At 39.5% G+C, this 15,610-nt stretch overlaps 1 protein-coding gene and 3 non-coding genes across 6 annotated transcripts; 1 reads left to right on the plus strand and 3 right to left on the minus strand.

The window, feature by feature from the left end:
* Positions 1-1,778: 1,778 nt before the first annotated feature.
* On the minus strand, positions 1,779-1,897 carry LOC133573511 (5S ribosomal RNA). Its single transcript, XR_009810982.1, has one exon. It is a non-coding gene; the product is annotated as a 5S ribosomal RNA (ribosomal RNA).
* A 268-nt stretch (positions 1,898-2,165) lies between these two features.
* On the minus strand, positions 2,166-2,297 carry LOC133573444 (small nucleolar RNA SNORA15). The gene has a single exon (XR_009810915.1). It is a non-coding gene; the product is annotated as a small nucleolar RNA SNORA15 (small nucleolar RNA).
* A 154-nt stretch (positions 2,298-2,451) lies between these two features.
* Positions 2,452-2,579, minus strand: LOC133573445 (small nucleolar RNA SNORA15). Its single transcript, XR_009810916.1, has one exon. It is a non-coding gene; the product is annotated as a small nucleolar RNA SNORA15 (small nucleolar RNA).
* On the plus strand, positions 2,474-15,348 carry psph (phosphoserine phosphatase). 3 transcript variants are annotated; one of them, XM_061925982.1, is made up of 6 exons: positions 2,474-2,752; positions 8,835-8,978; positions 9,043-9,177; positions 11,929-12,074; positions 14,648-14,796; positions 14,873-15,348. In XM_061925982.1, exons 2-6 carry the CDS (start codon positions 8,839-8,841, stop codon positions 14,981-14,983), a joined length of 681 nt encoding a protein of 226 aa, XP_061781966.1. In that variant the 5' UTR covers positions 2,474-2,752; positions 8,835-8,838; the 3' UTR covers positions 14,984-15,348. The 3 variants fall into 3 exon arrangements, with proteins under 3 accessions (XP_061781966.1, XP_061781965.1, XP_061781967.1); XM_061925981.2 differs by lacking the exon at positions 2,474-2,752 and adding an exon at positions 3,365-3,490 and having other exon boundaries at positions 14,873-15,344; XM_061925983.1 differs by lacking the exon at positions 2,474-2,752 and adding an exon at positions 3,852-3,949.
* The last annotated feature ends 262 nt before the right edge of the window (positions 15,349-15,610 follow it).

Here is a 15,610-nt window from a genome sequence, read left to right on the forward strand (position 1 = left end):
TGACTGTTTTATGTCCATTGTCTCTCATTCAGGTTGCCATGAGTAGTAGTCAGTGTTGTTGAAGGGACAAAGCAAACATTGTGATGTATGTGTCCAATTAATGTGCCGACGTATGCTTTTAATGAGCAAAATATGTATATATTACATATATATTTGCATTGATTAATTGAGAAGTTTATTGACATCTTGAAGAATTGAATCCATGCAATGCTTTAAAAAGGTAAATGGATGGCACAAAAAGCCAAAAGGCTTCTTTCCATTGTGGTCCATTAAATATTCATCACATTTGATACAATCAATAATAAAAGATATATAACCTGTAACACGTATATAAAATAATATGTTAAAAAATGGATAAATGATGTACATATATACGCAGTATACATGTCAGGTGATTTGAAGAATATATACAAAAAAGCATGTACAGTATATAAAATGATGGAGTTTTAAGGCGCTTTCTAGGCGGAATAGAGCCGACTCATTGACTCAATTGTTAGCTGACTTTTTCTAACCTTAATTTACGATATAGAATGTATAAAAAAAGAAACGTGTGTTCTTGTCTCACATTAGGATTGTGAATGATAAGCAAAAAAAAAAAAAAGTGCAGTTCCCCTTTAAAATAGTTACATGTAAAGACAAATAAATGCACATCTAGGGATGATGTTCGAAACCGGTTCTCCCGGTTGTTCGATAAGAAAAGAACCGATTCTATGGACTCTAATCCCTTTTTGAGAACCGGTTCCCGTTATCGAGGCCACTATAGGAAAGAAAAAGAGTTGGTTCTTTATTCGAATCCCGTCCCACAGGGCATATGTTATGCCCATTTGATTGTAGACTCTTGACTGACACCTTGTGGCGATATGAAAATACTACGCGTCTTTAGTTTGGGCACTTCCGGGTTGGCGACGTCAGTTCAGTCCATGAGACAATTGAGAAGCAGACAAGTTGTGTTAGCTCTTACAAGCCTTGGAAAAGATAAGTCTGTAAGTAAACTGTGTAACTTGTTTATGTAACTCAATATTAAGGTGGAAAGTGGTTAAATTTGATACTATGATGTTTGTTGAAAAACGATTTTTGTGCAGTTTCAATGGATGTTTTGAGGACTTAAAATGGCTGCTAGTCGTGTATTTCCACCATCGAAATAATTTTTTGGAAGAAGAATTGTTGATTGATGACTGTGGTGTTCTTAGTGTGTGGAGTCAGTATGTTCCAATAGCAGCAGAAGTGCACTTTTTGGAGAGCTGTATTATTTTCAGTTTTGTACCCAAGGGACTGATTTTATTTAACACTATATTATTATTTATACACCTATAGTGATCACAGAGACAGGTTGTTTTTGTGTTACTGTATATATTTGTTTTTCTGAAAAATCCCACTTAATATACTTTGGGTAACCCATCCATCCATTTTCTACCGCTTATTCCCATTGGGGTCGCGGGGGGCACTGGAGCCTATCTCAGCTACAATCGGGCGAAAGGCGGGGTACACCCTGGACAAGTCGCCACCTCATCGCAGGGCCAACACAGATAGACAGACAACATTCACACTCACATTCACACACTAGGGCCAATTTAGTGTTGCCAATCAACTTATCCCCAGGTGCATGTCTTTGGAAGTGGGAGGAAGCCGGAGTACCCGGAGGGAACCCACGCAGTCACGGGGAGGACATGCAAACTCCACACAGAAAGATCCCGAGCCCGGGATTGAACCCAAGACTACTCAGGACCTTCGTATTGTGAGGCAGATGCACTAACCCCTCTGCCACCGTGAAGCCCTAAAGCTTACAGCACCTGGTATTCCCAGGCGGTCTCCCATCCAAGTACTAACCAGGCCCGACCCTGCTTAGCTTCCGAGATCGGACGAGATCGGGCGTGTTCAGGGTAGTATGGCCGTAACAACTTTGGGTAACAACAGTCAATATTTATTTAATTTTTTTCTTATAAAATAAAAGTGAGCTTTTGTTAAACCAAATATTGTGTTTTTTCCATATACAACAACCTATCTGGATTCGATAAGAGAATCGATAAGGAATCGGTTTGATAAGAGGATTCAATAATGGGCTCGAACTCGATAATTTCTTATCAAACATCATCCCTATGCACATCGTACATATGCTTTTTGCACTTTTGCCCTGCAATATTTACACCGAAAAGTACCACTAACAGAATTGTCCTCATTTCTACGCAGGATGAAGCTGAGCACAGCACATCCATTATTTTTTTGATAGAAAGTGAGAAATACTCTTGCATGGTGTCTGGCTGTGTCCACCACTGAGTTGGAACAGAATTCATCCATGCAGTCCTTTACTACTTTACTATTATGCAATACCTTTTATTGGATGCACCTAATCATGTGTCCTCCCAGGCTGATGTTGGTCCAAACCTTGATCGCAAAATAAGCACAAAAAAAACATGTTAGAACTATACACTATATTTAATGACAGTAGTAACAATGTTTTCACTCTGACGTCATAATAAGTCACATGATGGCCAATTCCATGACGTCAGTGTGTATTTAATGTAGCATGGTGTCTGGCCGACTTTACTACTTTCCACCAGTAAGTCAGAATTCGTCCATGCGTTCAAACACGTCAAGCCAAAGTTATCAGTGAACACGGCAACTCCTTTTTAAACATTTAATATTCGTAATGTCGATTATTTTATTGCGTGTTCGGGCTTGCACGTGGGGCCCGTTGGAGCCACGTGGCAAGAAGCACGTGCTATCACGAGTCCGAGCTATCCGGAAATAAAAGGTAATAATTCCCCCCCCACCCCGACAAATCTCACACTTTGGGACGGTTTTTGAACGAATATGAAGATTTAATACAAACCTGGGCGCGAAAGTCTGCGTTCTTTTCCTCTTTCTTCCTCTTCTTTTTTTTCCTCCGCTCGACTGAGGGCGTTCGAGAGGCGGTCCACCGTTGCCAGATGGAAAAGGACACATTATCGCACTAGAAGCTCTAAATGATTGTACTGGATGGGGAAAGTTGTCGTAAATACCTGATTTGACGTCAAACATGACTAGTTTGCCCTATAATGCAGTTTTACTTAAAAAAATAAAATAAAAATAAAAACTAAGCACGGTTTGGAAAAAAAAAGCTGCGACTGGCGGTGCAAGCACGTCCACCTGGCTGTAAAGAGAAACGTCGGATAATGTATAATGTTTGAGTGTCATAGTTGCCATGTATTGATAATGGAATTATCATAATGTGATAATTATGTTGGTTTTAATACAGAGGGTGAATTCTACAAAAACGAAAACGCTCACGTCTGGCAACGCAGGCAACAAGCTGATACGTGATTGGCCGTACGCTCTGACGTCACACAGCGAGATAGGGGGCGGTCCTTCACCGGCTTCGCTGTGATTGGCTCAGCATCTTTTCACATTTCCCCATCAATCTGATGTCCGCTTCTGTACGGCTAATGTACAACTCCTACCGCTAGTGCCTTTTTTTTTTAAATTATTATTTTAGTTTTCGCTACCCACTTCTGTAAGTATTATCATTTTTTTATGTATTTCTCCTATAATTCCATCCTTGTCTCTGTGTGGTTTCGCCCCGTTAACAGCTGGTCGAGGTGAAAAACTAGCTTTTTTAATCGCTTATCGGTAACTTTGTTTGATGTCAGCTGTTTTGCAGCAGTGGATGACGGTTTACGGTTTGAGATTAATCGACGCCGGTCGTTAATTAGGACGACATCTTGTGTGTTTTTTTTTCTCTCGAGTTTACTTTTCGCTCCCCCGGCGGATGCGAGCTCGGCGTGATCGTGGGGTGACGCAATACGGTCCTATGATGTCCACCTTGGCCCCTCGGATATTTTGTACAGAGAGTCCGCAATGTGCAATGCATTGTGGGTATTTGTTGTTGTTGTTGTGCCGCTTCACTGGGTCCTTGGCTTCAAATAGCATGGATGGAGCCTATCCCAGCTGACTGAGAGAGAGAGAGAGAGGGGTAGACTCTGGTTGGTTTTATAAATATTTTCTTATATTCCTCCCACCGTTTAATTTGACTAAAGTCATTAAATATACATTGACACCTTGGTGTAGTTTTGAACAGGCAGTGGCATGGGCACCCTGACAACACCAGGTCAAAACAAATGGGAAATTATTATATTTTAAAATCAGACTAATTGTGATTAATCACAGTAAAGTATTTAAATAATCTTTGTACTGATGTATGCATTGACTTGATCGCTGAACTTTAAGGTAACCATCCATCCATTTTATACCGCTTGTCCCTTTATCCCCGGTAAAAATAAATTGGGTGATTCATCTGCGTTGATACATAATTAATAGGATAATTTTGTGTGATTAATCACGTGTGTTAATTTGTTAAATTTGACAACCTTAATAAAAATATTATTAAATATTTATATTATTATATTCATATGAGCATTTAGGATAGCTAGCAATTAGTGCCCCAAGTGCCAATTGGCTATGAGCGCTCTAATTGCCATCTAGCGATTAGCATTGTATTTCACAGCTAGCGATTAGCGCTCTATTTGGAAGCTCATGGTTAGCGTTAAAATTTCCAGTTAGTGTTAAATTACCAGCTAGTAGTTAGCACTAAAATTGCCCGCTAGCGATTAGCGCCTAGATTTTTAATTAATACTTAACGCGCAAATTTGCTAAATAGCACTTAGCGCTGGCGATTAGCGGCGCCAGCTAATGATTAGGATGCTAGTTGCCAGCTAGCAATTAGTGTTTTAGTTGCCAAATAGCAATTAGCATGTTAGCTTCCAGCTCGTGATTAAAGCTTTGATTGCCAGCTTGCAAAGAGCGCTCTAATGGCCAGTTAGTGGTTAGTTCCAAAATTGGCAGTTAGCGATTAGCCCTAAAATTACCAGCTAGTAGTTAGCACTAAAATTGCTCGCTAGCGATTAGCGCCTATATTTTTAGATAACGCTTACTGCGCAAATTTGCTAAATAGCACTTAGCGCTGGCGATTAGCAGCGCCAGCTAATGATTAGGATGCTAGTTGCCAGCTAGCAATTAGTGTTTTAGTTGCCAAATAGCAATTAGCATGTTAGCTTCCAGCTCGTGATTAAAGCTTTGATTGCCAGCTTGCAAAGAGCGCTCTAATGGCCAGTTAGTGGTTAGTTCCAAAATTGGCAGTTAGCGATTAGCACTAAAATTACCAGCTAGTAGTTAGCACTAAAATTGCCCGCTAGCGATCAGCGTCTAGATTTTTAGATAATGCTTAACGCGCAAATTTGCTAAATAGCACTTAGCGCTGGCGATTAGTGGCGTCAGCTAATGATTAGGATGCTAGTTGCCAGCTAGCAATTAGTGTTTTAGTTGCCAAATAGCAATTAGCATGTTAGCTTCCAGCTCGTGATTAAAGCTTTGATTGCCAGCTTGCAAAAAGCGCTCTAATGGCCAGTTAGTGGTTATTTCCAAAATTGGCAGTTAGCGATTAGCACTAAAATGACCAGCTAGTAGTTAGCACTAAAATTGCCCGCTAGCGATTAGCGCCTACATTTTTAGATACTGCTTAACGCGCAAATTTGCTAAATAGCACTTAGCGCTGGCAAAGCACAAATACATATTACAACGTACATCTCCAGATATCTAGCAACATAGGGAAGGGAGTGCGAGGTCATGATGGTAGGCCGCAGCTCTCATGCGCTGACCATCCTTTCATCACCCCTATGGGATTTTTACATTTTTATTTAAAAAAAGAAAAAATTACCTTTTTAATAAAAAAATTAATATATTTTTGGTGTTTTTTTTAAATCTGTTTCCTTTTTGCCGTGGCTTGAAAAATGCCACATTCTTTCGTTCTGCAGTACATCTTTGATTTAAATGCTGGAATGACAATAATGAATGCATCTGAACCTAATTGATGCCTAGCAATTGGCGCTCTAATTGCCAAATAGCGATTAGCACATGAATTGCTAGAGAGCGATTAGCGGCAAAAGCTGCCAGCTAACGATTAGGACGCTCATTGATAGCTAGCGATTAGCGCTTTAGTTACCAGCTATTGATTGGCGCTCTAATTGCTAGCTAACAATTAGCGCTCTAGTTGCCAGCTAGCTGTAAGAACTCTAATTGTCAGTTAGCGGTTAGCACTTAAAATGCCAGGCAGCGAGTAGCGCTTACATTGTAAAATTGCGTTTAGCACCGCAAGCTGGAAGCTAACCATTAAGGCGTAAGATGGCAGCAACCGGCTAGCGCTCTAATTACTGGCTACCGCCTAAATCGCCAGCTAACGATTGGCGCTTACATTGTAAAATAGTAATTTGCGGCGTATGCTGCCAGCGAACCATTAAGGGGCAAAATGCCAGGTAGCGGTTAGCACTCTGATTGCCAGATAGCTGTTAGCGCTCTGATTGCCAGCTAGTGGTTAGTACTCTGATTGCTAGTTAGAAGTTATTACTGTGATTGCTGGTTAGTGGTTAGCGCTCTAATTGCTAGTTATTGGTTAGCGCTCTGATTGCCAGCTAGGGATAAGTGTCACTATTAAGGGCTATATAAATACAATTTTATTGATTGACATATAGTTGCCAGCTAGCAATTAGGGCTCTAATTGCCAGCTAGCAATAAAACAAAAAAAACGCAATCAGGTAAAATGCCTAGTGTTTTTTTTAATTACTTTTTTACTGGTATATTACGCTTATTTATAGTACTTAGTACTGAGGAAATGCCTTTTAAAGCATGTGTAACGGTTTCACTTTGACATTTCTACTTTGGCGCTGTGATTGCCCAATAGAGATTAGCAGGCTAATTGCTAGCTAGCGATTAGCGGCACAAGCTGCCATCTAACGATCAGACGATTTGACGCTAGCTATTAGCGGCTTTATACTGTATTATTGGAATATCTTAGTATTGCACAATAACAAAGTACCTTTAGGACCAGTTTAGTTGAAAACATAATTTCACACAGGATATATAACCATGTATTAGGGGTGTAACGGTACACAAAAATGTCTGTTCGGTACGTACCTCGGTTTAGAGGTCACGGTTCGGTTCATTTTCGGTACAGTAAGAAAACAACAAAATATACATTTTTTGGTTATTTATTTACCAAATTTGTAAACAATGGCTTTATCCTTTTAACGTTGGGAACACTATAATAATTCTGCCCACGTTAATCAACATTAAACTGCCTCAAGTTGCTCAGATTAAATAAAATGACAAAACTTTTCTTCTACATATAAAAAGTGCAACATTAAACAGTTTCAAGTCAACTCATCATGCGTAATTTATTACAGCATTTGGGAAGCCTGTAGTTGATTTATTATGTAAATGTTATATTTTTATCAACATGTGATAGCAGGGACCCTGCCATTCAAAACTAGGCTGCTGCATTACTAATGATTAATGCATACTTGCCAACCTTGAGACCTCCGATTTCGGGAGGTGGGGGCAGGGGGTGGGGTGGGCGTGGTCGGGGTGGGATATAATATATATATATATATATATATATATTTATTTTATTATATATATATTTTATTATATATATATATATTTATTTTATTATATATATATATTTTATTATATATATATATTTATTTTATTATATATATATATATATCTATATATATATATATATAAAATAAATACTTGAATTTCAGTGTTCATTTATTTACACATATACACACACATAACACTCATCTACTCATTGAGTTAAGGGTTGAATTGTCCATCCTTGTTCTATTCTCTGTCACTATTTTTCGAACCATGCTGAACACCCTCTCTGATGATGCATTGATGTGTGGCACGCACAAAAGTGCTTTCATCAAATGCACTAGATGGCAGTATTGTCCTGTTTAAGAGTGTCACAACATTGCTGTTTACGGCAGACGAACTGCTTTACGGTATACAAAAAAGTGACTGCTGTTGTTGTGTGTTGTTGCCACGCTGGGAGGACGTTAATGAAACTGCCTAACAATAAACCCACATAAGAAATCAAGAACTCGCCCTCCATCATTCTATAGTTATAACGTGATTGGGCAGGTACGCTTTTTTATATTGTGGAGGACCTGAGTCCGCCTGAATTTCGGGAGATTTTCAGGAGAAAATTTGTCAGGAGAGGCGCTGAATTTCGGGAGTCTCCCGGAAAATCCGGGAGGGTTGGCAAGTATGGATTAATGTAACTACAGCTGAAAAAATGGTACAATAGCAATAGGAGATACTATTCATCCCTGAACACCATGGAGTTCATGTTGGCTTAATGATGCAGTTACATTATTATATCAACTATCAGAGACAGAAACTCTTCATTTAACATAATGTCCTTTTTGGCTGCTTCAACACAGCTCAATCAACACAGAAAAAGGTAAAGTGAAATAACAGACAGACAGGGCTTTGCTGTCCGTAACACACACACACCGCTAAATGAGCTAACGTTACGCTAAAAGCGAATTAGCCTTCACCTCAAGCCTTTTATATTTCTAGAAGGTCAACGGGCTCATAGTGATGTTACTAGTAGTTGACTGGGAGGTGTTTATTATAATTTGGGGAGAGTGTGCTGCCTGATGATTACCTGCTAAGCACTGACTACATGCGCTCTGAATACACACTGCTGATTGGCTGTTACCGCTCTGTATGTAACCAATCAGATGGTTGTGTGGGTGGGACAATGCTGGGTGCTGTGTAGAGAACTGACAGAGGCAGAAGGAAGCGGAGGTGGCTACTTAATATGTTCGTGTGGAAACTCGTTCGGTACACCTCAGAACCGAACCGAAACCCCCGTACCGAAACGGTTCAATACAAATACACGTACCGTTACACCCCTACCATATATCCATGGTTGATATATTTCATACAGGATATATAACCATATATGCATAGTTAATATATAACCATAGTTAACGTTGTTGTCCTTCTCACAGCATCATGTCCACAATGTCTGAGACCATGGAACTTTTCCGGAGAGCAGACGCCGTCTGCTTCGACGTGGACAGCACCGTCATCAAAGAAGAAGGCATCGACGAACTGGCCAAGTTCTGCGGCGTGGGGGACGCCGTCACCGAAATGTAAGCGCGACGTGTTTTGGGTGTAAAAGCGCGTCTTATGTTTTTTATCTCTGATGCGTTCAAGGACCCGCAAAGCCATGGGAGGCTCCGTGACCTTTCAAAGGGCCCTGACCGAGCGCCTCGCCATCATCAGAAGTTCCAGAGAACAAGTCAACAAGCTCATCACAGACCACCCGCCACAGCTGACCCCCGGTATCAGGCAAGCCTGGTGAAATACTACAGCTCATGATGATTGTTCATAGTATGGCGTAGAGATGCGCGGATAGGCAATTATTTCATCCGCAACCGCATCAGAAAGTCGTCAACCATCCGCAATCCACCCGATCTAACATTTGATCAGAACCGCATCCGCCCGCACCCGCCCGTTGTTATATATCTAATATAGACGATGCAAGGCATTAGTGAGGTTATAAAGCTTTTGCCTGTTAAAGAAAGGAGACTGATCCAATGCAGCACAGACATTCGCGTGCCACGCTGTCACGACCCAGACGCACACCAGTGCGCAATCATATGGGAGCCGCGCGGAGTGACCCCTGTTACGAGCCCCCGGCCACGGGGGTGGCGGGCAGGTAAGCTGCTTACCTGCTGCGCGTGACGCCGGCGGCGGCAAAGGCGGACGAGGCGGGGTGTCGGTGCGGTGGGCGCGGTGGTGACCCTGGACGTGCGTCGGGCCCTTCTCGCGGATCGCCTCAGCTACGGCTCCCGGTGGGGCCCTCTCGGGGGAAGGGGCCTCGGTCCCGGACCCCGGCGAGGCGTCCCTTCTCCGCGCCGTAAAAGTGTCCATTTCTTTTTTCTTTTTTTCTTCTGTTGTGGCATATGCTGCAGGTGCCTGCTCGTTTTTCGTATGTGGGTAACAACATTTAACTATGTATATATATTTCCGAATTGGTTTAACTGCCACCCGCCTGAATCTATTTAAAATCTAATTTTTTTAAATTTCAACCACCCGACCCGACCCGACCCGCGGATAAAATCTAATTTTTTAAAATTTCATCCGCCCGATCTGCGGATAATCCGCGGACTCCGCGGTTGTGCCCGCAAACCGCGCATCTCTAGTATGGCGTGTTTGTCAACATGTATGATCAACCATGACTCTCTACTAGCGATACTACTTGCTCACATCCCACACGAGTCAATTTGATTCAGATTCTCCAGGTGACGATTAGATTCAGAATCTTTTCCCAATTCAACACCATTCTGGCAACATATTATTTGGTAGGGCTGTGAATCTTTGATCTGATTCCCATTTTCCTGGGGTGACGATTTGATTCAGAATCAATTCTTGATTCAACAGGATTCTCACCGATTCTCGCAATGTATTATTTGGTATAATAATTGTAATGAAACGTTTTCAAAACAAGTTACAGGTTAGAACATCTCTTTTTGGTTGCATGGAGATGGCCTAAATAAGTATTTTTTTTAGATTGATTCTAATAAAAACAAACAAACAAAAACTACAGATACATATATATATATATACCTGTGTGTATATATATATATATATATATCAATATCTGTATATATATATATATCTGTATATATATATATATATATTTGTGTATATATATCAATATCTGTATATATATGTATATTTGTGTATGTATATATATATATATATTTGTTTATATATATTAATATGTGTGTATATGTACTTTATATATGTATGTATGTATATATACTGTATATATATGTATGTATGTATGTACAGTATGTGTGTATATATGTAGGTGTGTATATAATGATAATAATATATATATATTATGTGTATATATATTTATGTATATGTATATATATATATATGCGTATGTGTGTATATATATATATTATATATGTGTGTATATATGTGTGTATATATATATATATATATATGTATATATATATAAATATATATATATTTGTATATATGTATATGTACTGTATATATGTATGTATGTATTTATATATATATGTATGTGTGTGTATATATATATACATGTGTATATATATTTATTTATATGTATACAGTATATATATGCGTATATACGTGTATATATGTATGTATATATATATATGTATGTGTGTGCGTGTGTATAAATGTGTGTGTATATACAGTACATACCTGTAAACATATATATATATATATACATATATAAATACAATGCATATAAAATATATATACACATTTAATATATTTATTTATATGTACACAGTATATATATGCGTATATACGTATATATATGTGTATATATATCTATTATATATATGTATATATATATATATATGTGTATATATGTACATATGTATATATATATGTATGTGTGTGTGTGCGTGTGTATAAATGTGTGTGTATATATATATACTCAAACACACATATATACATACCTGTAAACATATATATATATATACATATATAAATACAATGCATATAAAATATATATACACATATTTATACACACGCACATACATATACATATACATGTATATATATATATGTGTGTGTGTGTGTGTGTATAAACGTGTATATTTTTTTATATTTCTTTTTATTTAAAAAATGCTAAAAACAGATATTATATATATATATATATATATATATATATATATATATATATATTTAAAGACAAAAAATTGTGTCGGTTTTGTGTTATAGGTGACTAAGTATATCATTATTAAGTATTAGTTTAAAAAAATCATATTTTTCTCATTATATAAATTTTTTTTTTCTGACAAAATCAAACAAAACCTGGTCAGCGGGCTGCACTTTGGACACTTCCTGGTCTACAGCATGATGTATTACCGCTAATATCAATGACTGTTCTCCATCATCGGACATTTAACTGCAGCACTCTGACTCACAGCAGAATCCACTTGGAGATGAATAATCAATTATTGAAATCAATATTAATGAGGGACCACCCGGAGAAGGGAAATGTATGCCAGCGGTTACAAACGTCCTCTTGCCTTTCCCTTGCAGGGAGCTGGTGGACCGCCTGCATCAGCGCAACATCAAGGTGTTCCTCATCTCAGGTGGCTTCCGCTGCATCGTGGAACACGTGGCCGCCCAGCTCAACATTCCTCTGGATCACGTCTACGCCAACCGCCTCAAGTTCTACTTCAATGGTGAGTGAGCGCCTTTCATGTACATTAGCCCCGGTAGGGGGTAGCGCGGGGTGTATATTGTAGCGTCCCGGACGAGTTAGTGCTGCAAGGGGTTCTGGGTATTTGTTCTGTTGTGTTTATGTTGTGTTACGGTGCGGATGTTCTCCCGAAATGTGTTTGTCATTCTTGTTTGATGTGGGTTCACAGTGTGGCGCATATTTGTAACAGTGTTGAAGTTGTTTATACGGCCACCCTCAGTGTGACCTGTATGGCTGTTGACCAAGTATGTGTTGCATTCACTTGCGTGTGTGAAAAGCCGTATATATTATGTAACTGGGCCGGCGAAGACAGTGCCTTTAAGGTTTATTGGCGCTCTCTACTTCTCCCTACGTCCGTGTACACAGCAGCGTTTTAAAAAGTCATACATTTTACTTTTTGAAACCGATACCGATATTTCCCGATATTCAAGATTCTTTATTATTGTCAATTTTTTAACATGTACAAGACACATAAGAACTGAAATGTAATTTTCGGCACAGTCCCACTAAGAGCAGACATACGTTACAAGGGGGACAAGACGAGACCGCCGACGAGTCAGCCACTTACGGCGCTCCTTAAAAAAGGTGGGAAAAAGGTGACATTGGGAAAGGGGGAAGAGTAAAAAAAAAAAATATCAGTCTAAGGCTGGACCCTCAGGAGGGGTCCAGACTGAGTCCGAGGAAAAAACGTCACATAGCATGGCACACATAAACATGATACATGTAATCACAACAACTCGCAACAGAGGGGGGGGGGGGGGGAGATTTGGGGCCCTGGAGGCCGGCTGCCGCTATAAAGCGCTACTCAGCCATCCACAACCCCGGAGGAATTAAGCAGTGGTGAAGGCGTTGATTGGGGGAGGGGCGGGTGCGTGCATGTACGCCCAATTAACTTGGGTGAGATGTTGAAATGTTTTTGTGGACTGGGGCCGATCTCAAAGTTCGACACCAGGTGTGATTGGAAAAAAAGGAAGGTCAGAAGCGTCCATCGTTGAGTCCTCAGGGGAGTTCTTCAGAACAGCCTGTTCCCGATAGCATCAAGGCCATTCCAGGGAGTCAAATCGTAGATTAAGATGTTTTCTTCGAGCAGTCCAAACAATGACCTGCCTGCTCTGTATGTCCGTGCTGGATCTCTCAAATTCAAGTTAATTCTTCCTTCTCAGCAAGCTTCTCCATGATGAGATCCATTTTGCGATTCAAATCAGAAATCGCCCCAGTCTGTGTTACATTTTAAAGCATTTATCGGCCGACGGACATCTCTACTTGTAACGGATTTAAATTGGTGTAGTTTAGATTTTTTTCACGTGATATCAATAATATCCACAAAGTACAATGAGCAGGATGTGTAATGTGTGGCCATGTTTGTTAATTTTTTTAATTTTTTCTGCACCATGACTAGGGAAGGTTGTTTTGATCAGGTCATATAAGTAAATTCTGTGCTCATATTCAAATTGATGTACAATTAATGGCCAAAGACTTGAGTTACTTGTGTAACTTTTGGTATACTATATGAAAACACAGAAAATTGCTTACTGTTTGGACACCGTTTGTTTACCGTATTTTTCGGAGTACAAGTCGCACCCATACTTGCCAACCCTCCCGAATTTTCCGGGAGACTCCCGAAATTCAGCGCCTCTCCCGAAAACCTCCCGGGACAAATATTCTCCCGAAAATCTCCCGATTTTCAGCCGGAGCTGGAAGCCACGCCCCCTCCAGCTCCATGCGGACCTGAGTGAGGACAGCCTTTTTTCATGACGTGAGGACAACAGGGTGACAAGAACTAAATCATCCAGACTAGAGATAAATTGTATTATTATGTTTACCTTACCTAAAAATAAATATATTTATTAATAAAAATAAATTAAAAAAATAAATACATTTTTACTATATTTTGCTAAAAACATCAAAATTAATTGTATTTTTATTTGTATTTTTTCGTGACTCCTTATTACATGCAGCCATACATTAAAATAAACATATATGAAATAATAGATTTTAAATTATCATAATAATTCATTTAAAATGACCATATTTAATTATTAAAATAATTGCTTGTTCATCAACAACTTTAGCATTTTATTCATTACATTTTGAAACTCTCAGAAGCCAAGTTATGTTATATTCCTTAATATTTATTTATGCAAGTTTGAAGTATCAATTATCTAAACACAGTTTGTTTGCATATTTTCAGGATGTAGATATCGATATCGATATCTATATCTATATATATATGTATGAAATGCTTGACTTGGTGAATTCTAGCTGTCAATATACTCCTCCCCTCTTAACCACGCCCCGCCCCACCCCCGACCACGCCCCCACCCCCCACTTCCCGAAATCGGAGGTCTCAATGTTGGCAAGTATGGTCGCACCTGCCGAAAATGCATAATAAAAAAAGAAAAAAAACATATATGAGTCGGCCAAACTATGAAAAAACTGCGACTTATAGTCCGAAAAATACGGTATATAGATTTCCGATGCAAGCTGATATCATTCCAAAATAGCTTTTTTTGCGGATATCAAGCCAATCAAGTGTCCCAACTTGCGTGTTTTCAGGCGAGTACGCCGGATTCGACGAGAGCCAACCGACAGCGGAGAGCGGCGGCAAAGGAAAAGTCATCAGCCTGTTGAAAGAAAAGCACGGCTTCAAGACGGTGGTGATGATCGGCGACGGGGCCACGGATCTCGAGGCCTGCCCCCCTGCTGTGAGTGTTTTTTCTTTTTCTCCAATGCTTCTCTCGTCCGTCAGTGACAGACGAAACTATGTTTCTCCTCCTTCAGAGCGCCTTCATCGGCTTCGGCGGCAACGTGGTGCGACCCCAGGTTAAAGAGATGTGTATGTGGTATGTCACAAGTTTTGGAGAGCTCCTGAAAGAACTGGAAAAGATTTAAAGAGCCTTGTAAGTGTTTTTTTTTTTTTTACTAATTGACTCGTTATTTGCACCCGAGGGTGCTGATGGTTTTATCCATTGTGCACACTCCAGTTTTTAATAGAGCGTAACAATATAGAAGCTACTAGAAACCGTGTGAAGGTTTAGAAGATTCTTTTAGTGTCATCTGCACTTTTCCTCTTCCGTCAAAGACTGTGTGGGGAGGAAAAAAAAAATTATGAGTTGAAGTCGGTCGTTACGACCATGAGCAATAAACAGTATTAACTGTTACTCCGACTTTTTTCCTTATTTACCCTTCCCGTCATATTTCAGTCCCTCAAGGCTTTTTTTTTTTGTTTGCCGACACAAATGCCTGAATTTACGTCAGCTTTTAAAAAAAAATGTTTTAAGACATTTCTTTCCCCCGATAACATTTGCATACCTGCCAACTACTCCGGTTTTCCCGTAATTAGTACGGTTTTCATCAACCTATTCCGGGTTACGGTTGCAGTGATAAAAAATACGGTTTTTCATTAATTAAAAATGTTTTTATTTGTTTTTTTAAGTTTTATTCACGAAATCGCGTAACAACAATGACAATCGACACTGCTTCCCGTAACTTCCTATCGAGCCATTCCGGATGCCATGC

Source organism: Nerophis lumbriciformis, linkage group LG30 (assembly GCF_033978685.3).
Source record: "Nerophis lumbriciformis linkage group LG30, RoL_Nlum_v2.1, whole genome shotgun sequence".
Lineage (NCBI taxonomy): Eukaryota > Metazoa > Chordata > Actinopteri > Syngnathiformes > Syngnathidae > Nerophis > Nerophis lumbriciformis.